The 22401-nt window shown below is 44.7% G+C and overlaps 1 protein-coding gene across 3 annotated transcripts in view; it reads left to right on the top strand.

Moving 5' to 3' along the window:
• The first annotated feature begins 511 nt into the window (after positions 1 to 511).
• Positions 512 to 22401, top strand: part of LOC141132688 (solute carrier organic anion transporter family member 1B3-like) — a 191276-nt gene continuing 169386 nt past the window's right edge. For 2 of the 3 annotated variants that reach the window (XM_073621406.1, XM_073621407.1), the window contains exons 1-2: positions 513 to 664; positions 15208 to 15335. In XM_073621406.1, the coding sequence (XP_073477507.1) occupies positions 646 to 664; positions 15208 to 15335 (147 nt within the window). In that variant the 5' untranslated portion in view covers positions 513 to 645. Of the gene's footprint in view, positions 665 to 15207; positions 15336 to 22401 lie in introns of all 3 variants that reach the window. The other variant, XM_073621408.1, reaches the window with a different exon arrangement.

Genomic DNA, 22401 nt, shown 5'->3' on the forward strand with positions numbered 1-22401 from the left:
AACCAAACTAATTTTAAAGAACTTCAACTCAATTTGTTACTATTTGTTACTATTTAATTCAGAGATTCAGATACATCCGAATCTCCGAATAACCAAAAATTCATTTGGATTTGTATTCGGACTGAAACGAACATGTCTAGTTTGCATACACTCCAAAGACATGCTGTAGGTAAAATGGCTGCTTTTTTAATTTTGCACTAGTACAGTATGTGTGAGTCAGGGACCTTTGATTGTAAGCAAATTGAGGGCAGGGACTGACGTGAACAAACATTATGTAAATCACTATAAATTGTTCATATACAGTATGTTTTAAAATTCATGTAATAAGTAAATGTATATTTTCTTTGTTGGTAGTAAAGGTGGAGGACATGGCTGAATCTCTCTGAATCATTTTCTGGTATGGACCGAGTATTCTGGTTCCTCAAACCACCAGTTCCAATTTTAGCACATATTTGGGTCTAACAAATTCCAAATTCCAAATCTTGTGTTTAGAATTCTGTATACACTTCTCCGGTGCTTCCAGAAGGTTTCCAGGTCACTCTGAGCCTCCTATAGGTAAACAGGGCCGAACTCTTTGATGTAGTTAATCATTTCCATCCAGTTGGCCAACTCAGACGCCCCTCCTATCCCCTCTGACTTCAGTGGATGGAGACTCCTCAGCCAGGTAGGTACAGTTTAAATATTTCTCTGGATTTGCAGATACTATTTTATGTATGTGGCTTTGTTTGTCTTTTTTGTGCAGCTTGAAAATTTTGTTGTAAGGTGTGATTGGTGGAAATTTTGGCATTTATGTCACCTCTTTAAATTATCCTCTGTCATTTTAATAGGTGCAAAGTGGCAGCAATGAAAGTGCTTTGATTTACGAAAAAGTATTTAAAGTGTATCTACACTAAAAGCAAAAATGTCATATATTATAGCTCACCAGTTCTTAGATGTGGTGGCTGCATTCGTTTTACTTTTTTAACACTTTTTTCTTTTCATCTGGTGATCTTGCCAGTACAAACTTCCTGTAATAGGGTGACAACTTTTATTGACTGTGCAGTATCTGTCAAGGGGCAATGTTGTCATCCTAAGGCAGGACAACAGAATAGGTAACCCCTCTAATCTTTTCCATAACATAGGAGCAAGTGTTTTTTCAGTTCACAGACAAGGATGGGAATATTGTAACAATACAGCACATTCAGAGCAGTTATCAGCTCACTGGATTTCTGGAAGGGTCAACTGGTATTTTTTTGCGCTTAACAAACAGATTCAACAAAACACTTTCAATGGTATATTTAACAGACCAAAATCGACCAAACAAGAGAAGATGATTGTTGAGCTTTAAATGCTCTTTAACCACTAGAGATCCGCGCTATAGCCGAATGACGGCTACAGCGTGGACCTGCTTTGCTGGGACTATGTCTATTGACATAGTCCCGTGCATGAGCGGCCTGCGCGCCCCCTGCAGGGCACGCGCAGCACGCTCTGTGATCAGCGAGTCTATGAGACTCGCCTGATCACAGATCAGGGTAAGGGGTCGATCCCGACCCCTTACCACATGATCAGCTGTCAGCCAATGACAGCTGATCATGTGACATCAACAGAGCCGGTATCGGCTATTTTTTCTCCTCGCGCTGACAGCGTGAGGAGGAAAAAAAAGCCGATCACCGGCGGCTGTGAGAGGGACATCAGTCCCAATCAAGGAAATCTGCCGCCAGATCACCAGTGCCCACCTGTGCCTCCTGCCAGTGCCACCTAGCAGTGCCCACCAGCGCCACCCATCAGTGCCCACAGTGCACCCATCAGTGCCCACAGTGTCACCTACCAGTGCCACCCATCAGTGCTGCACATCAGTGCCACCTACCAGTGCCCATCAGTGTCACCTACCAGTGCCCATCGGTGCCACCCATCAGTGCCCATCAGTGCCACCCATTAGTGCCACCCATCAGTGCCACCTATCAGGGGTACCTATCAGTGCCACCCATCCATGCCACCCATCAGTGCCACCCATCAGGGCCCAACAGTGGCCATCAGTGCCGCCTTATATGTGCCCATCAGTACTGCCTTATCTGTGCCTATCAGTGCCGCCTTAACTGTGCCTATCAGTGCCGCCTTAACTGTGCCTATTCGTGCCCATCAGTGCAGCCTATCAGTGTCCACCAGTGCTGCCTCATCAGCGCCTATCAATGAAAGAGAAAAATTACCTGTTTGCAAAATTTTATAACAAACTATGAAACATGATATTTTTTTTTTTCAAAATTTTCCATCTTTTTTTGTTTGTTTAGCAAAAAATAAAAATCCCAGCTGTGATTAAATACCACCAAAAGAAATCTCTATTTGTGGGAAAAAAATGATAAAAATTTCATTTGGGTACAGTGTTGTATGACCGCGCAATTGTCATTCAAAGTGCGACAGCGCTGAAAGCTAAAAATTGGTCTGGGCAGGAGGGGGGTTTAAGTGCCCAGTAAGCAAGTGGTTAAATCATGAAATAAAATTGTCTGTAGTTGTTTGTGTTAGCTTTGTGCACTCATGATGCTGGCTCGGGGGAAAATCACATTTAGATTTTTTTTCTAAAACTAAAGAATGCACTGGTGGCCATTTTATGATCGCAGGATGGAAGTCAATAGAAAGCCAATTCTATTCTGTAGATGCTGCCAGTTTATAAAGACTGTCTGACTTTTTCTGGGGGGAGGGGGGCTGAAAATATAACTGGTAATTTACTCCACTCTGGCATAAGTCATTCCTTTTAGTGGAAAGTCAAAAGAAGAACTTCCGCAGGTATTGCGTACCAATGTTCCTGTTGTTTAAACATCTTTTATTTAGTGTTTTTTGGTGAGAAATTCCAAAAATGTTTGGAATTTGAGAAAACAGGGGGAGCGTCAATGGCAAAAAATAAATAAATACCTATCCCCTTGACCCCCCCCCCCATGGGGCATCCCTCCATATCTCCCATGGGACATAGCTTTATTACAGTCCACTCCTCCCTCATTGGCACATCTCCCCATTTCAACCTCGACAACATCTTCAAAATACGCACCTTTCTAACCAATGACACAACAAAGCTCTTAATTCACTCCCTGGTCATCTCTCGCCTCGATTATTGCAATTCCCTCCTCATTGGCTTACCTCTACATAGTCTATCCCCCCTTCAATACATCAGGAATTCTGCTGCCAGACTCATCCACCTTGCCAACAGCTCTGTCTCTGCTACACCTCTCTGTCAATCCCTTCACTGGCTTCCGCTCAGCCAACAAATTCAATTCAAAATACTAACAACTACTTACAAAGCCATCCACAACTCTGCCCCCAGCTACATCACTGACCTAGTCTCAAAATACCAACCTAATCGTTCTCTTTGTTCTTCTCAAGACCTCCTGCTCTCTAGCTCTCTCATCACCTCCTCCCATGCTCGTCTCCAGGACTTTACCAGAGCCTCTACAAGCCTATGGAACTCCTTACCCCAATCTGTCCGTCTATCTCTTACTTTATTAGCTTTTAGACGATCCCTGAAAACCCTCCTTTTCAGAGAAGCCTATCCTACCCACACCTAGCAACTGTATTTTCATTTTGTCCATCTGATCATCCCTCACAGCTACTACCCTTTGTTCCACTTAACCCTCCCTTCTAGATTGTAAGCTCTAACGATCTGATCCCTCTTGTATTGTAATTGTACTGTCTTCCCCCCATGTTGTAAAGCGCTGCTCAAACTGTTGGCGCTATATAAATCCTGTATAATAATAATAATTTCGGTCCACCCCCACCAGTGCGCCCATTGGACATTGCCCTATTTCATTTGACTCCTTCCCATCTCCTCCAATAGCACATTGCCCCATTTCATAACACTCCCCTATTACTCCCATGGGACATAACTCTATTTTTAGAAACCCCTTGCCCACATCTATTTCAAATGCCATTGCCTTATTTCTGCTCCCCCACCTCTCCAAAAAGATGCATTGCCCTATTTCAGTCCAACCTGCTTCCACCATTACTCCTACAGGACATTAGGACATTGCTCTATGACCTCAAACTAGCAGGAGGAAAGTTCAAGGCTAACCTTAGAAAGTATTATTTTACAGAAACAGTAGCTGATGCTTGGAACAGGCTTTCAGCAGAGGTAGTGAGCCAGTCAACTGTAATTTATTTTTACACATGTTTAAAACAAACATAGATCTATACTCAGACAAAAAGTTAAAAGTTTTATGGGTCAAACTCAATGGAGCGCTTGGTCTTTTTTTTCTGCCATCACTCTTCTATGTTTTTGGGTTATTATTTAAGTCTACTCATTCTTTCCATCTGACCTTGCCCTATTTCAATCCAGCCCTCATCTCCCCCAATTATAGATCTCCCCATTTCAGTGTATACCCCCATCACCCCCATAGGAAACACCCTATTTTATTCCACAACCCCTTCATCTCTCCTATGTGATACAGTATGGCCCTATTTTAGTTCAAACTCCCAACAGAATGGTATATCGCCCCATTTCAGTGCAAATCCCACTCACCCCCCTTCACCTATTACTTTCATTGAACATCATCCAGTTTTAATCAACTCCTCAACAGTGTAAATTTTATTGGTGAAAATATTTTCGTCGACTAAATTAAAGTGGATGTAAACCCAATGTCATCCTTTCTAAACTACTGCCATAGGGGTTATCTATAAGGATATACACGCCTCCTGCATGTATCTTTACCTGTCAAATGTCTCCCTTCTGTCTGTTATGAGACCCGAAAAACTGCAGATTCTGTGGGTGGGTCTGTTGTCTGGAGGTCGGTGGGTGCAGTTGTGATGTCAGTAGACTCCCCGCCCACCTCTACACTCCCCTTGTCAATATGCATTTTCTCCTGTGTATTTCTTACACTGAACTTCTGCTATGATCACTAACATCCAGTGAAAAGACAGGAAAGTAACCACATGACTTCAGCATGCCAAATCATGGCATGGCTGAGGTGTGGAACAGCCAATCCTTGCAGAGCTGCTGAAGAAAGGAGTGGGGGTGGGAATTAAAAAATAATGCATGTCTTAGGCTAGTGCATGAGATATATAAATCACCTGTCACTCACAGCAAGGGGGAGGATTTGACAAAGTTTTTCTCTGTTTGTCAAGATTTATCTCACTGAACAATAAAAGAGGATTGCTCAGAGCTGGATTAACTCTTTGTGGCAAGACTGGGCTCAAATGATAGGAAATCTTATACTCTACATTATGACATAAAAAAAAAAATTCGGGTTTACATCCACTTTAATACTATTTTAGTCAACTAAGATTTTACTAAAACGAAAACAATTCAGATTACTAAAATATAAATATGACTAAAACTAAAATGGCATTTTAGTCAAAAGACTATGACTGAAAATTTGACATCAAAATTAACACTGCACTACCACATAAAAAAGTAAGGGGCGTCTACTAAGCTGCTGAAAGAAAAAAAAAATGAATAAAAAGGCTTTTCTTATTTATTCTTAATGTTTAATGTTGTTAACATATTCAGGTAACATATTCAGCCAATAGAGCTTACAGTTTTTTGCTTTTTTTCTATATTTTAAAGTTGCACTTCTGTTTGTCAAAAAGCATTATTTTTATTTGTTTATGAAACTTGGTTTAATTTATAAAGACATTATATATCACAACGGCTAAATCTATGTCTGTAGTGCATGTTCAAACCTTTATACCAGAAATAATATGTTATTTGATTTCTACTCCAGGAGTATAGAATGAGTTTGGCAATTCTAAAGAAATGTTTAAATAATGCAGTACAATTTAACTACACCCATTCGATTTTAATCGACTAAAATGTATTGGAGATTTTAGTTAACTAAAATACGACCAAAACTAAAAAAATTCAGATTGACTAAAACTAAATCGAAATTTCACGTCAAAATTAACACTGCTCCCCAATCTCTCCCATTTCACCATCACATTTCAGTCCATACATTCTGTTTTTCCATTACTTGTGTTCCCTTTGCTGCAAGGCTGACCAATAGACATAATGTTCATTCCTGAGTGTTTAACAAACATGATTTTTTTTGTGTGGAAGTTTTCCAAAAAGTCCAAAGAGGTTAGTCGGTGGGCTCTTATCTGATAAATAAAGAGACAGCTAAGAGAGCATTGCTTCGACTATAGTGTAGCCACACAGGCATACATGAAAGTCTTTAATATGATGTTTAATTAAAGTGCAGAAAAAAAAGGGACGCTATTTCTTTTTAAGTAATGGTTCACACCAGTGCGATGTCAGACATCCCATGTGATTCGCACCGCACTGCTATGCAGATCACATGCAGATTGTATGGCTGAATTTGCATTGCATTCGGACCAAAATAGTGCAGGATCCTTTTTTTTGTCTGCACCAGAATCGGGTCGCATGGGTGTTCAAATTCACAGTTCACACTGCGATATGTGATCCGGGGGTGTCATTAACTTTCTATTGACACTCGCAGCAGTTCGCATAGGGCAGTGGGAACTGCCTGCGAGTCCAATGCTATGTGGGAACTAGAATCGCGCTGGTTTCTTTATTGCATATGTGTGAACCGGCATTAAAGAGGGTATAGCCAGCGGTGCTGATTGAATGGGGATAATCTGATCGGTAGATCAACATCTGTATAATCAGTCTGCCCATACATGTATTGAAATTTGACCTATCCCTGCTGAACAAGCCAAATTATGATTCATGTATGGCAGGCTTTAGTCTCCTTTTAGTACCCATTTTATGGCAGTCCCAGGGCTGTTGTCGGGTTTTGGAATAGTGGAAGAATTTCACTGTGGCCAGTATTTCCATACTCCAGGTGTGACCACCCATCCTCCCGAGTCTATATTTGACCTAAAAGGTTGTGTAATTTTAGACTTTCTTAGTCTCCTTTCAATGCAGAGGAGAGCACTTTGCTGGTTTATTGACTCAGACAGCTTCATTGTTTAAAGCTGAATTCCGGGATAAACAAATCTTGTCTAAATATTGTATAGCACTAACCCCATTGGAGCCACTGGATAGAATAGGACCTTCTCAAGAACCTCATCTCCTCTGACAAACAAAGTTGAGTGCACAAACAAACAATTAACAGGAACTCACTGAAAGTAATACTTATTATCCAATAGTAGTGGTATATCAAGGGGCACATGCACCAAACTAGGTAGTAAAGGCAAACTTAATATATTATCACCCAATAAGGCTGGTAGCTAGGCAAGCATAAAATAGATTAACAATGGTAATAACACAATTTAGCATACAAAGTAGGCTCTAGGCATAACAGTAGGCTCTAGGCATAAGATAACATTTGGCGTCCAGCTCAGCATAAACAGTAGCAAAGCAAGTGCAGCAGTGGGAAGTAGTAAAGTGCTGAGTGCTGGAACTATACTGCCGGAGCGTACTTATGAGCATATTTATGATGGCAATGCTAATCCTAGACTGACTGGATATGTGCTATCCAAAAGAAAAGCAGGATGGTAGCAAAAGGGGTCTGCATAATAATCACATCAATTACAGGAGGGGCAGTCCTTTGAGATGTTCTTCTGTAGTAGAGGAAAAAAAAAAGAATAAAAGGCAATGTCTCTTTCTCCATATTGCTGCAGCCAAGCACCTGGCTACAGTTGAGTCTTGTATATTTCTTCCAGATCTGTGCAGTAATTCAGTATGAAACTTTGCATCTGTGTAGGAGCTTCCTGCAATAAAGATTGGTCACTGCTGATCTCCTTGTGTAGATGACTGGTCTTGTCTAATTCCTCTCCTGTGGTTTCATGCAGGCAGCTTGTAGTGGGTGGACCTGCTGGGCCCCTGCTACAGCTCTACTCTCTGCAGGTTATGTGCAGTACAGTGATGATATCACTGCTACTTTTACAAGGTTAAGATCCCTTTCACACTGAGGCGCTTCGAGTGGCGGCTGGTGAAGTTTTAGGATGGGGGGGCGCCAGACCCTGCCCCTCCTTTTTGATCCCTCCCACGTCTCATAAGCCCCACCCCTTATAGAATCCACCCACTCCGTTCCCTGTATTCCACTTGCTTTCACCCATAGTGTCAGGAGTATACAGCTCAGCATTAGGGATGAGCCGAACACCCCCCTGTTTGGTTCACACCAGAACTTGTGAACAGGCAAAAAATTTGTTCGAACACGCGAACACCGTTAAAGTCTATGGGACACGAACATGAATAATCAAAAGTGCTAATTTTAAAGGCTTATATGCAAGTTACTGTCATAAAAATGTTTGGGGACCTGGATCCTGCCCCAGGGGACATGGATCAATGCAAAAAAAAAGTTTTAAAAATGGCCTTTTTTTGGGAGCAGTGATTTTAATAATGCTTAAAGTGAAAAAATAAAAGTGTAATATTCCTTTAAATTTCGTACCTGGGGGGTGTCTATAGTATGCCTGTAAAGGGGCGCATGTTTCCCGTGTTTAGAAAAGTCTGACAGCAAAATGACATTTCAAAGGAAAAAAAGTCATTTAAAACTACTCGCGGCTATTAATGAATTGCCGGTCTGACAATACACATAAAAGTTAATTGATAAAAACGGCATGGGAATTCCCCACAGGGGAACCCCAAACCAAGATTAAAAAAAAAAAATGACGTGGGGGTCCCCCTAAATTCCATACCAGGCCCTTCAGGTTTGGTATGGATATTAAGGGGAACCCCTGGCCAAATTTAAAAAAAAAATGGCGTGGGGTCCCCCCAAAAATCCATACCGGACCCTCATCCGAGCACGCAACCTGGCAGGCCACAGGAAAAGAGGGGGGGACGAGAGAGCGCCCCCCCTCCTGAACCGTACCAGGCCACATGCCCTCAACATTGGGAGGGTGCTTTGGGGTAGCCCCCCAAAACACCTTGTCCCCATGTTGATGGGGACAAGGGCCTCATCCCCACAACCCTTGCCCGGTGGTTGTGGGGGTCTGCGGGCAGGGGGCTTATCGGAATCTGGAAGCCCCCTTTAACAAGGGGACCCCCAGATCCTGGCCCTCCCCCCTGTGTGAAATGGTAAGGGGGTACAAAAGTACCCCTACCATTTCACAAAAAACTGTCAAAAATGTTAAAAATGACAAGAGACAGTTTTTGACAATTCCTTTATTTAAATGCTTCTTCTTTCTTCTATCTTCCTTCGGTTTCTTCCTCCATCTTCTTCTTCTTCTGGTTCTTCCTCCGGTGTTCTCGTCCGGCATCTTCCTTCACGGCGTCTTCTTCCCTTCTTCTCCTCGGGCCACTCCGCATCCATGATGGCATGGTGGGAGGCTCCAGCTGTGTGACGCTTCTCCTCCTCTGACGGTTCTTAAATAACACGGGGACTTGACGGGGACTTCCCTGTGGCATTCCCGTGACGTCAGAGGGGACGGGGTCACCTAACCTGCATGCTTTGGCCAATCACAGCCCGATCTGCTGTGAGAGCCATGATTGGCCAAAGGAAGGGTGCCTTTGGCCAATCATGGCTCAGGGGGCTAAGTCCACGCCCCACGCTATATATGACTGCTTACATGCTTACATAGCGGCCGTATGTAGTGTGATAGGTGGAGGAGATTGAAAGAACTTGAGCTAGATTAGGCAGGTTAGTTAGTGGCATGCAGGCACTTTAGTGTGTATATATATATATATATATATATATACTTGTATAACAGTGTAAATTTGCTGTCCTCTCAAAATAACTCAACACACAGCCATTAATGTCTAAACCACTGGCAACAAAAGTGAGTACACCCCTAAGTGAAAATGTCCAAATTGGGCCCAAAGTGTCAATATTTTGTGTGGCCATCATTATTTTCCAGCATTGCCTTAACCCTCTTGGGCATAGAGTTCACCAGAGCTTCACAGGTTGACACTGGAGTCCTTTTCCACTGCTCCTTGACGACATCACAGAGCTGTTGGATGTTGGAGACCTTGCGCTCCTCCACCTTCTGTTTGAGGATGCCCCGCAGATGCTCAATAGGGTTTAGGTCTGGGGACATGCTTGGCCAGTCCATCGCCTTTTCCTTCAGCTTCTTTAGCAAGGCAGTGGTCGTCTTGGAGGTGTGTTTGGGGTCGTTATCATGTTGGAATACTGCCCTGAGGCCCAGTCTCCAAAGGGAGGGGATCATGCTCTTCTTCAGTATGTGACAGTACATGTTGGCATTCATAGTTCCCTCAGTGAACTGTAGCTCCCCAGTGCCGGCAGCACTCATGCAGCCCCAGACCATGACACTCCCACCACCATGCTTGACTGTAGGCAAGACAAACTTGTCTTTGTACTCCTCACCTGGTTGCCGCCACACACGCTTGACACCATCTGAACCAAATAAGTTTATCTTGGTCTCATCAGACCATGGGACATGGTTCCAGTATTCCATGTCCTTAGTCTGCTTGTCTTCAGCAAACTGTTTGCAGGCTTTCTTGTGCATCATCTTTAGAGGAGGCTTCCTTCTGGGATGACAGCCATGCAGACCAATTTGATGCAGTGTGCGGCGTATGGTCTGAGCACTGACAGGCTAACCCCCCACCCTTTCAACCTCTGCAGCAATTCTGGCATCACTCATACATCTATTTCCTAAAGACAACCTCTGGATATGACACTGATCACGAGCACTCACCTTCTTTGGTCGACCATGGCGAGGCCTGTTCTGAGTGGAACCTGTCCTGTTAAACCGCTGTATGGTCTTGGCCACCAAGCTGAAGCTCAGCTTTTAGGATATTGGCAATCCTCTTATAGCCAATGCCATCTTTATGTAGAGCAACAATTCTTTTTTTCAGATCCTCAGAGAGTTCTTTGCCATTAACACACCTGATCCCCATTCACACCTGAGACCTTGAAACACTAATGAGTCACATGACACCAGGGAGGGAAAATGGCTAATTGGGCCTAATTTGGACATTTTCACTCAGGGGTGTACTCACTTTTGTTGCCAGCGGTTTAGACATTAATGGCTGTGTGCTGAGTTATTTTGAGGGGTCAGCAAATTTACATTTAGTTATACAAGCTGTACACTCACTACTTTACTATGTAGCAAAGTGTAATTTCTTCAGTGTTGTCACATGAAAAGATAGAATAAAATATTTACAAAAATGTGAGGGGTGTGCTCACTTTTGTGAGATACTGTATATATATATATATAATATAATATAATATAATATATATATTTACAGTGCAGTGCAGAGTATATAATACAGTGCATTGAAGTGGTTAAGCGGAACCCTATGACAGAATTAAGAAAAAATCGTCATGGGGCCCCCCCTACAAAATCCATACCAGTTCCTTTGGGTCTGGTATAGATTTTTAAGGGGAACTCCACGCCAAAAAAAAAAAAAAAGTGGGGTCTTCCCGCGTAAATCCATACCAGACCCATATCCGAGCAAGCAGCCTGGCAGGCCAGGAAAGGGGGGGTGCTTGCCCTCATCATGGCTGCTTGCCCTCATCATGGGGAGGGTGCTTTGGGGTCCCCCCTCAAAGCACCTTGTCCCCATGTTGATAGGGACAAGGGACCTCTTCCTAACAACCCTGGCCATTGGTTGCTGGGGTCTGCGGGTGGGGGGCTTATCGGAATCTGGAAGCTCCTCCCTATGTGAATGGGTATCGGGTACATTGTACCCCTACCCATTTACCAAAAAAAGTGTCAAAATGTAAAAACCACAGTAGACAGTTTTTGACAATTCCTTTATTAACTGAGCCTCTTTTTGAGATTTGGTGTTTACAAGTTAAAAACTGTTTTTTTTGCCAAAAAATTACTTAGAACCCCCAAACATTCTATATTTTTTTCTAACACCCTAGAGAATAAAATGGCGATCATTGCAATACTATCGTATTTGTGCAGCGGTCTTACAAGCGCACTTTTTTTGGAAGAAATACAATTTTTTGAATTAAAAAATAAGACAACAGTAAAGTTAGCCCAATTTTTTTTATATTGTGAAAGATAATGTTACGCCGAGTAAATTGATACCCAACATGTCACGCTTCAAAATTGCGCCCGCACGTGGAATGGCGACAAACTTTTACCTTTAAAAATCTCCATAGGCGACGTTTAAAAAATTCTACAGGTTGCATGTTTTGAGTAACAGAGGAGGTCTAGGGCTAGAATTATTGCTCTCGCTCTACCGATCGCGGTGATACCTCACATGTGTGGTTTGAACAATGTTTTTATATGCCGGCACTGCTCAGGTATGCGTTTGCTTCTGTACGCGAGCTCAGCGGGACTGGGCGCGTTTAAAAAAATTTTTTTTTTTCTTATTTCTTTTATCTTTTATTTTTACACTGTTCTTTAAAAAAAAAATAGTGCCACTTTTATTCCTATTACAAGGAATGTAAACATCCCTTGTAATAGAAAAAAAAAGCATGACAGGACCTCTTAAATATGAGATCTAGGGGCAAAAAGACCTTAGATCTCAAATTTACACTGAAATGCAATTAAAAAAAAATATATAATTAAATATCATTTGAAAAAAATAAAACAAAAAAATGTCTCTTTAAGAGCTATGGGCGGAAGTGGCGTTGTAACGTTGCTTCCTCCCTGCAATGGTGAGGAGACGGGTGGGGGCCATCTTTCTCTCACTCATCTCCATACCAAGCCAGGGAGAGGACCCGATCGCCTCTGCCACAACTGACGGCTCCGGTAAGCGGCGGAGGGCACCGAAGCACGGCGGGAGGGGCCCCTCTCCTGCCGCCAATAAAAGTGATCTCACGCCAGAGATCACTTTTATCTGAAAGCGGACAGCCCGCTGAAGAAGAGGATACCGGGGTTATGGTAGCTAGCTGCTGCCATAACAACGGTATTCCTCTTCAAAGTACCAATGTATAACGTCGACAGGCGGTCCGTAAGTGGTTAAAAGAGAAAAAAGTGTCCAGCGATGTCCATCCATCTTCAATCACGCCACCCGGTGACGTAACCGAGTGACCCGCCCCCTCCTGACGTCATGCGAGGTTGTGTGATGTCAGAGGGAGGCAGGGTCACTCAGTTACGTCAGTGGGTGGCTCCGCCCTTGCAGGTCAAAGTCAAAAGACAGCAGTCGCCGGGAGGCCTCCCATGGAGGCAGAGTTTTTTTCTGTTTTTTTTCTTTTTTTCAGGTCCATTGGGCAGCGTGATTAACAGTGGATGTACATCACGGGACAGTTTTTTTTTCTTTTTTAATAAAGGAATTGTCAAAAACTGTCTATTGTGGTTTTTACTTTTTAACACTTTTCTTGGTGAATGGGTAGGGGTACTATGTATCCGATACCCATTCACATATGGACAGGGTGGGATCTGGGGGCACCCTTGTTAAAGGGGGCTTCCAGATTCCGATAAGCCTCCCACCCGCAGACCCTCGACAACCAATGGCCAGGGTTGTTGGAAAGAAGACCTTGTCCCCATCAACATGGGGACAAAGTGCTTTGGGGGGGACCCCAAATAGGGTTACCACCTTTTCTTCAAGTCAAACCCGGACACTCAAGCGGTGCACAGCTATTTTTTTTTATAGTATATACTATACATATATTTTGCTATTAAAATTTCTAATCATATGAAGTTAATAACAAGCGTCCCCCTTTACATTAGCGTCCACAGAGTTCCTCCATTACATCAGAGTCCACAGAGTTCCCCTTTTACATCTGAACTTGCAGAGTTCCCTTTCACTGTAAGGGGGGACTCTGCAGACTTGGATATAAGGGAGAACTCTGGGGCCTCTAACATAAGGGATCCTCTGGGAACCCTGATTTAAGAGGGAACACTGAGAACTCTGATGTACGAAGAAGACTCTGATGTAAGGGAGAACTCTGTGGCCTCTGGTGTAAAGGAGAACTCTGATGTAAGGGGTGCTCTGAGAGCCCGGATTTGCCTTAGTGTACTCACTCAGAGGCAGGAGGGAGAATGGGGGAGACTTCAGTCACAGTCAGCACCTCTCATCCAGCTGTATCTGAGGCTGCTGGACTTTAAACTTCCGGCTCCAACTTTCCTTTTATGAGGCACAGTGCCGGGGATTGGAGTGTGGGCAGACACAGAGGGATAGGGGCTGGAGAAAGAGGTGCAGATCGAAAGAGGCTCAAAGTGCTGGCTTTGAGCAGTGTGAAAGAGTGTAACAGACTCTCTTAATTTAGACAACTGCAGCCAGCAACCCTGCTGGGAAGCCATAGTCCAGTCTAAATAATTATTATTATTATACAGGATTTATATAATGTGTCCGGGGTTTCAAGCAGTCTGAAACCCGGACGCATGATTCCAAACCCAAACTGTCTGGGCGAATCCAGGACAGGTGGCAACCCTAACCCCAAAGCACCCTCCCCATGTTGAGGACATGTGGCCTGGTATGGTTCGGGAGGGTGGGGGGGTGCTCGCTTGCTCCCCCCCCATCCTGTCCTCCAGGCTGCATGCTCGGATAAGGGTCTGGTAAGGATTTTGGAGGGGGACCCACGCTAATTTAAAAAAAACATTTTACCATGGAGATCCCCTTAAAATTCATACCAGACCCAAAGGGCCTGCTATGGACTGGGAGGAACCCACACCATCATTTCCTTGATTTTTCATCTATATTGCCAGGAACCGACAAACCATTACAGCTACGAGCAAGTTTGCAAATTTTCCTTTAGAAATGTCATTTTGCTGCGGCACTGTTCTACACATCACACAGATGCACCACTTCTCAGGCAGAATAAGGGGACCCCACAGGCACAATATTTAAAGGATTATTTCATTTCTCTTATTTCACTTTAAGCATTAAAAAAATCACTGCTCCTGAAAAATCGGTTATTTTAAAAACTTTTTTTTACATTGATACATGTCCCTCAGGGCAGTACCCAGGTCCCCATTCACTGGCAATAGCTTGCATATAAGCCTGTAAAACAAGCTCTTTTGATTTTTCATGTTCGTGTCCCATAGACTTTAATAGGGTTTGCATGTTCGCTCACACTTTTTGCCTGTTCGCATGTTCTGGTGCAAACCAAACCGGAGGGTGTTTGGCCCAACTTTGTTGACAACGCTCAGCCTTCAGCTGGCAAAAACAAGTGCTGCCATTATTATGACTAAGAAGCTGTTGATTCTATGTCAAACGACCCATTTCATTCTACTGTAGATGTTAAACTGCTGTAGACCAATGATTTAGAGTTAATGATGACGATAATAAAAATAGTAATAATAATAATTGTCTTTATCGTTTCACTAATCTACTTGAGAAGGTGAAAGATTTATCTGTGGTCAGAACTCGAACAATCTTTTCTTCCATTTTGTTTTTTTTTTAACACAGGCTATTTGGCTGTAAATTTCCAGTAATCGATTTGTCTGGGATGTCTTTCACTAATTTTTATAATTTATCACTTGCAGTCAAGTCAGACAAGATGGCAGCAGAGAAAGACGACAATGAACAAAATAAACTGAACACCAACCCCGCCTCCACGGAGCAAAATGTACTACCAGAGAGTCAGAAAAGCTTGTGTTGTAGCACACTGAAGGTAAAGGTGTATCTACAGAAACACGTTTAAATCACACCGCAGTAAAACCAGCATTGTTTGTACAGCCTACTAGTAACCAGTGACACTGTCAGAGTGAAATGCGGTGGGGCGTGGCCTGGTTGGAAATTTTGTACTTTGTTTAATTTTGTGTATATACTCAAAATGAAGCAGGAGATCCTTGTATAGATTAGGAAACAGTTGTCCCCATTGGATGATTTCCTCTCTATTCCCATTGTAGTGAAAACTCAAGATTTTTGGCTTTTCCATTGTTCTATCTCAGTGACACCACCAGGACAAATGAGCTGAATTTCCCCAGCGGGAAAAAAAAATGAATAAAAACCTGACAGGGCTTCTTATCCTTCCGCATTCCATCCAAAACTAAGGCAAACAAAAAATTCCTTTATGGAGATCAAGTTGAAATAAGATGATTGGCTAAAAATCTGAAATACTACTTAACCATTATCGCATAACGCATTGACTGTAGAGACCAACTACAAAGTATTACTCAAATGGTATATGGTGCTTCATTGATTAGCCAAATCACTACCAGGTTGGCCACCCATGCTTTTGTGGCTGTTCAGAACTGGGCACATTCTATCTTACGTGGTATATATATATATATATATATATATATATATATATATATATATATATATATATATATATATATATATATATATATATATACACACACACACACATACAGGCCTTTTTTCAGTGGGAACGCGGGGGAACGCAGTTCCGGCACCTCCAGCACTAAATGTATGTAATAGCATGGGGTGTGGGGTGTGCTGGAGGGCCTATTGATATAGGATGATGGGGAATCTATTGTTGCTGGGGGGTCTTATGTTGCTGGAAGGGAACTACTGTTGAGGGAGAGGTCTATTTTTACTGGCTGCTGGAGGGTCTATTGATGCTGGCTGCTGGGAGATCTGTTGCTGCTGGGGGGAGGGGGTCTAATGTTGCTTGGGTGGATATTTTGGCACTTGGTGTGGTATTTTGTTGTGGGTAGTTCACTGTTGTTGCAGGGGATCTATTGTTGTTGGGGTGGAGTCTATTGTTGTGTGGGGATCTAGTGCTGGGATTCTTGACCAGTGTAGTCTAAATATCCCCTTCATCCTTATCGCTGTTACCTACTTATACTCCAACCCATACCTTACCCACCTCAAATAATGAGACCACACTTATATTTTATGGAGTAAAATGGCCATAACAGCCTATTTTATTAAAACAAACCAACTAAATAACTCCAAACCACTATATATATATATATATATTATATATATATATATATATATATATATATATATATATATATATATATATATATATATATATATATATAAATATAATAAACAATAACATAACCTGTTAACCCCAGTCTGATGGTCTCTGATGGTGACCCACCTTTTAACCACATATAACCACATACCACACCAATGCACTGTGGGACCTTTTCCAAACTGACAGGCCTCCAGCTGTGACCGCTCGGAGACAACCCCTTCCCACAGTGCAACCATTCCAGTATTCCATCCACCGTTCAGGAATACACCGGAGGGGCACATACAAACGATGAGCCCCCCACCCCTTTTTGATCCCTCCGTTTACTGCCACCGTCAAAGACCACCAGAAGAACACCGCCATAGCCCTGAAGGGCACCTATCCGCTGTCATGACGACCTTCTTCCTTTTCCTGCAATAAATTAAAAACAGAGCAGCAAGTACACACGGACACATTGCACACATATATCTAGGGAGGGAGGGTGGGAAAAACTGCCTCCTCCTGTAAGTTCATCTTCACACTGACCCTTTGCACCGCCCCCTCTATAAATATAACCACTCCCCTTTGGCAAAAACTTCTTTCTTACCTTCCCCTTTCTTGCCACTCCCATTACTCTTTTCCACATTAACCCCATATGTGTCTCCCTTAGACACACTGTCATGCCCGGCCCTACACCATCCCTCCTTGCAGTCCTTTCCGTTCCGGGCCTCACTTGACCAGTGTAGTCTAAATATCCCCTTCATCCTTATCGCTGTTACCTACTTATACTCCAACCCATACCTTACCCACCTCAAATAATGAGACCACACTTATATTTTATGGAGTAAAATGGCCATAACAGCCTATTTTATTAAAACAAACCAACTAAATAACTCCAAACCACTATATATATATATATATATATTATATATATATATATATATATATATATATATATATATAAATATAATAAACAATAACATAACCTGTTAACCCCAGTCTGATGGTCTCTGATGGTGACCCACCTTTTAACCACATATAACCACATACCACACCAATGCACTGTGGGACCTTTTCCAAACTGACAGGCCTCCAGCTGTGACCGCTCGGAGACAACCCCTTCCCACAGTGCAACCATTCCAGTATTCCATCCACCGTTCAGGAATACACCGGAGGGGCACATACAAACGATGAGCCCCCCACCCCTTTTTGATCCCTCCGTTTACTGCCACCGTCAAAGACCACCAGAACAACACCGCCACAGCCCGAAAGGGTGACAACCTTACCCTTGAGGGCACCTCCACACCCTCAGGGCCTGTTCTATCCCTTCCTGTAAACCCATAGCCATAAGTCAATCCCCACTTCAGAGAGACGAACTCCATCACTCCTCAAGTAGAGCCCCACATTTTTTCCAAGCTCTCTGTGCCTAATCACAATACCCCCATTCTGTGCCACGAACCTACCCACTACTTTGTTGATATGAGTCTTACTGATGCTCACCACAGATCTAGCCCAATGTCGTTCTAGCCACAAGTCAGACCACAGCAAAAAAGGGGTACCCGGGAATTTAGTGCGCAAGTGTGTGAAATCGGATTTAATATCCGCGATCAGGTCCCAGGATCCCCATATCATTCCCACCCGCATGTATCACTAACACGTCAGGTGGTCTATCCAGCCTTACGTACCCCTCCAACTCCACCATCACTCTGCCCCACCTCATCCCGGGTATCCCCAACCATCTCCGATAAGCCTCCCTCCTGGAAAATACCCAATTGCCTGCCATCCAGTCTTACGTCTCCTCTCCTGGCCCCCCAACACACCTAGGAGTGCCCTATGATTCAGACAAGGCGTACTGAACCTCCATCTGAAACGACAAACAAATAACATAAAGGCAGCAACACACCTGTCAACTTAACACAACCATATCACAACATGCGAATTCCACATGCACCCTCCTTTCCCTGTAAACATCCAAGATAGTTTGTTTTTTTTTTTTTTTTTTTTTAATTAATTTATTTTTTTATATCTATTCCACGGCCAAATGAGGCCTAATATAAGACCGAAATCTCCCCGAATCCCATCTTCCAATTCTGCGCACAGCCGCCTCATCCAACCCACATCTGGCAGCTTCTGTAGCCGCCCCTATGCGGAAGGAGTGTGAAGCGTACCCTGCCCCGTCCAACCCACCTGCTTTACGACATTTCCTAAAAATTGATATGAACTGAAACTTTGACAAGTAGTACCCCATCCTAATGCCTCAGGAATGGCCCTGCCCCATCTGTTCTAATCTTCGGAAATTCACGCACTGCCTCAACAGGGCACACCCTAGACCCAGGTAATGCGAACAGCGACACATCCACACCCTTACCCTGGTGATCAGTTTTTGACCTGCGCAGCCGCAAACACACTCTATCCACCTCCACCTGCACATCTTGCTCCCAACAGGCCCACTGCCAAACACTTCGATGGGCTGACCAACTCCCCTACCCCGAAAAAACCCCAAAAATGCTAGCAAGAACACCACTGTAAACAGCAACGCTTCATACCGTGATTTACATATTGAACCCAACATCGCACATACGGACCCCAGGTTCGCAAAAGTGACAGGCCGTCTCACATCCTTCCACATATGCTGTTTTCGATAACCCTTTATGGCCTGCTTCACCCAAAATCTTTTTTCCAGTCCTCCCCTCCCATTAATTTGAAAAGAAACGATAAGCCCGCCATTTATTATTTTTTTTAATCGATGGAAGAGACCGAAAAAACAATGTTCCTAGCTACAAAATACAATACCAGTAACTGCCCGTCAGACCCCATTTTCCCAGCCCCTGCCTCCTGTACCAACCCTGACCATTCTTTCCATACCTTCGCGTAGGCTGACCAAGTGGACTCACTTAGACTGCCGAATCCATCCCGCGGTGACTCCAAGGGCAGCTCCCAAATCCAGTCCGGGCAAGGAACTCCTTCCTTTTGTGCACCCGGAGCCAGCTCCCTGAACTTGTCCCACTGAAATCGAGACAAGGAGTCAGCTAGCGAATTGTCGACGCCCAGGATGTGCACCGCATAAATAAAATATTTAATCTCAAACACCTCAACACCAGTTTCCGCAAAAGCCGTATAACTGGTTGTGGTGACGCAGACATGCGATTGACCACCTGCACCACTCCCATGTTGTCACAATTTATTCTGAACTTTAGATTCTGGCATGCCTCCCCCCACAGTTCCAAAGCCAGCACCACTGGAAAAGTTCCAGTTGCACTAAATTCTTAAGGAACCCCGCCCTCTCCCAAGACTGTGGCCAGGGTTCCACGCTCTACTACCCTTGGAAAAAATGCACCATAGCCCGTGGAGCCTGCAGCATCTGTAACCAGCTCTACATCGAAATTACTCACCGGGCCAGACATCCACACCGCCCTGCCATTGTATGAGGCTAAAAACTCATACCACACCTTTAAATCCTCCCTGCGTTCCCCCGTCAGGCGAATAAAGTGAGTCGGGGCCTTTACCCCCGCGGTGGCTGCCGACAGCCGTCGGCAAAAACCTGCCCCATGGGGATGATCCTGCAGGCAAAATTCAACTTACCCAGCAACGACTGCAGAGTCCTCAACTGAACTTTCTGCAGTCCGTGGATTTCCCGAATTTCCTTCTGCAAGTCCTCCAACTTACCTCTGGGCAAGCGGCACTCCATCGCCATTGAGTCTATTACTATCCCCAAAAGCTAAGTTCAGCCTTTGGGCCTTCTGTTCTTTCTGCGGCCAATGGTATACCAAACCTGCCTGCGATGTGCTGCAACGTGGAAAGTAGAATCGCACACACAGAGGAAGCAGGGGGGCCTATACACAAAAAGTCATCCAAATAATGTATGACTGAACCTAAGCCGGAAACCTCCCTAATCACCCACTCCAAAACGAGCTGAAAGCCTCGAACATGGCACATGAAGTCAAAAGAAGTGTAGGACACAGTGCATGCTTCCGGGTCAATAACATCATTGACCGAACCCCCTTTTGGAAAAGATAAGTGGTGTATCAAGCGGAACTTGTTCGGTCCTTCTTGGGCACCACCCCCAATGGTGACACCACCAAATCCTGCCAGGGTTTGTTGGCAAACGGCCCCCCCCATGCGCCCCATGGCCACTTCTTTTCCCAATTTGTCCCCCACCACCCCCGGATGCTGTAAAGCAGATGTCAGATTCCTTGCCTTTGGCGGAACCATCGCCAACGAACACGGGATCTTAAAACCGTCCTGAAACCCCGAAGCCAATAACTTTGCCGCTTCCCTGTCCGGATACTTACTTAGAAAAGGAAGCATTCTTTCCACCCTCACCGGCGTCGTCCCTCTTTTGAGCAGATTCGCCGGCACGCTTCCCTCTCTTAAAACACCTGGACAATGTATGGGCTCCCCCTCACCCAGAGCACTCGTGCTTGAACTTGTATGCTGCTCCAAATTTACAGGAGCCCTCATTGCACTGCCAGCATACTCCCCACTTCTTTCTGGCCGGCAGTCCTGAGGAATGTGTACCCTCGGCCTCCCCCTGAAAAAACTGAGGCGGGCCCTCGCTGAAGACATAAGCCTCATCCAGAGGCTAATATCTTTATGATCCCAATGCAGAGACGGGCGGACTGCTCTCCGCTGTCTGAACTGCTCGTCGTATCTAAGCCAAGCAGTACCACCGTACACCCTATGTGCCTCTCCTATAGCGTCCATGTAACAGAACAAAGCCGAGCAATGCTTGGGGTTCTTCTCACCAATAACGCTCACCATAATGGCAAACGCTTGCAGCCAGTTAACAAATGTACACGGTATAAGCCTGTACCTCCTTCTTTCCTCGTTCTCCTTCTTGGAATCATCAGGTTTCACCCTGTCCAAGTTAATTTTTTCCAATGGCAGTAGCGGAAAATCTCCACATACTCGCCCTTGTAAATCTTATCCCGGACTTCCTGTTTTAGATGAGCTCCCAGTGGGCCCTCGAAGTAGAGGTATACCTCGCACCTCGCCGCGTCCGCAGTCCTGACCATATTGGTCCTCTCTGCCTTCTCCGTATCCCCTTTTTCCCCTGCCTTCTCGGTGACCACTCCTACCCTGACTGCACGGGTATCGGAGCTGCCGGGGGCATCTCCACCCCAGATCCCCCAGTTCCTCCAACCACTGCCTCAAATCTACCTAACAACGCCCGCAGGCCCTCCAATAAATCCGTCAGCTGCGTACCGGACCCCGCACTGGCAGGCCTGTGCCCTGCCCCCTGCTGGCCCAGCGTGTCCCCCCCTGACTGTATCAAAGGAACTGCTGGCCTAACCGTACCCGCAGCTACCACCCCTAACACATTCTGCAATGCATCAGACAAAGACAAATTAACCATTGACTTACCGGGCTGACCAGGAGCTCCCCCAACAGCCGCCGCGTTGCTCTCCATCGCTGGTACTAGTGGTTCCTCCTCCCCTGATGCTTTCCCTTCTGACCTCTCGTCCTGTTCCAGGATGGGTGGCATAGCAAGCCCCCCGGGAGATGAGATCCCTAAGGCCGTGGTGCTTGGCAGTTGTGGGGCCCCCGAAATTCCTCCTTCTCCAGACCGGCGTCACTGACCTGACCTGGCGATGCCCTGGCTGTCATGTGTTGTTCTTCCTCCGCCATCTTGTCCCACCGAGCACCGTCCCGGTAGGCTCCGCCCCCTCACCGACTTCCCGATCTCCCGCTCCACCACCTCCGTGTCTCTGCTCGGCTCTCCGTCCCTCATCATCTCCCCCCTCTGATCGCTGTGTGCGGATGGGGATGCCGCCCTGCTTCCTGACCCACGATGTCCGTGCGGGGA

The sequence above is a fragment of the Aquarana catesbeiana genome, linkage group LG03, assembly GCF_042186555.1.
Source record: "Aquarana catesbeiana isolate 2022-GZ linkage group LG03, ASM4218655v1, whole genome shotgun sequence".
In the NCBI taxonomy this organism is placed as follows: Eukaryota; Metazoa; Chordata; class Amphibia; order Anura; family Ranidae; genus Aquarana; species Aquarana catesbeiana.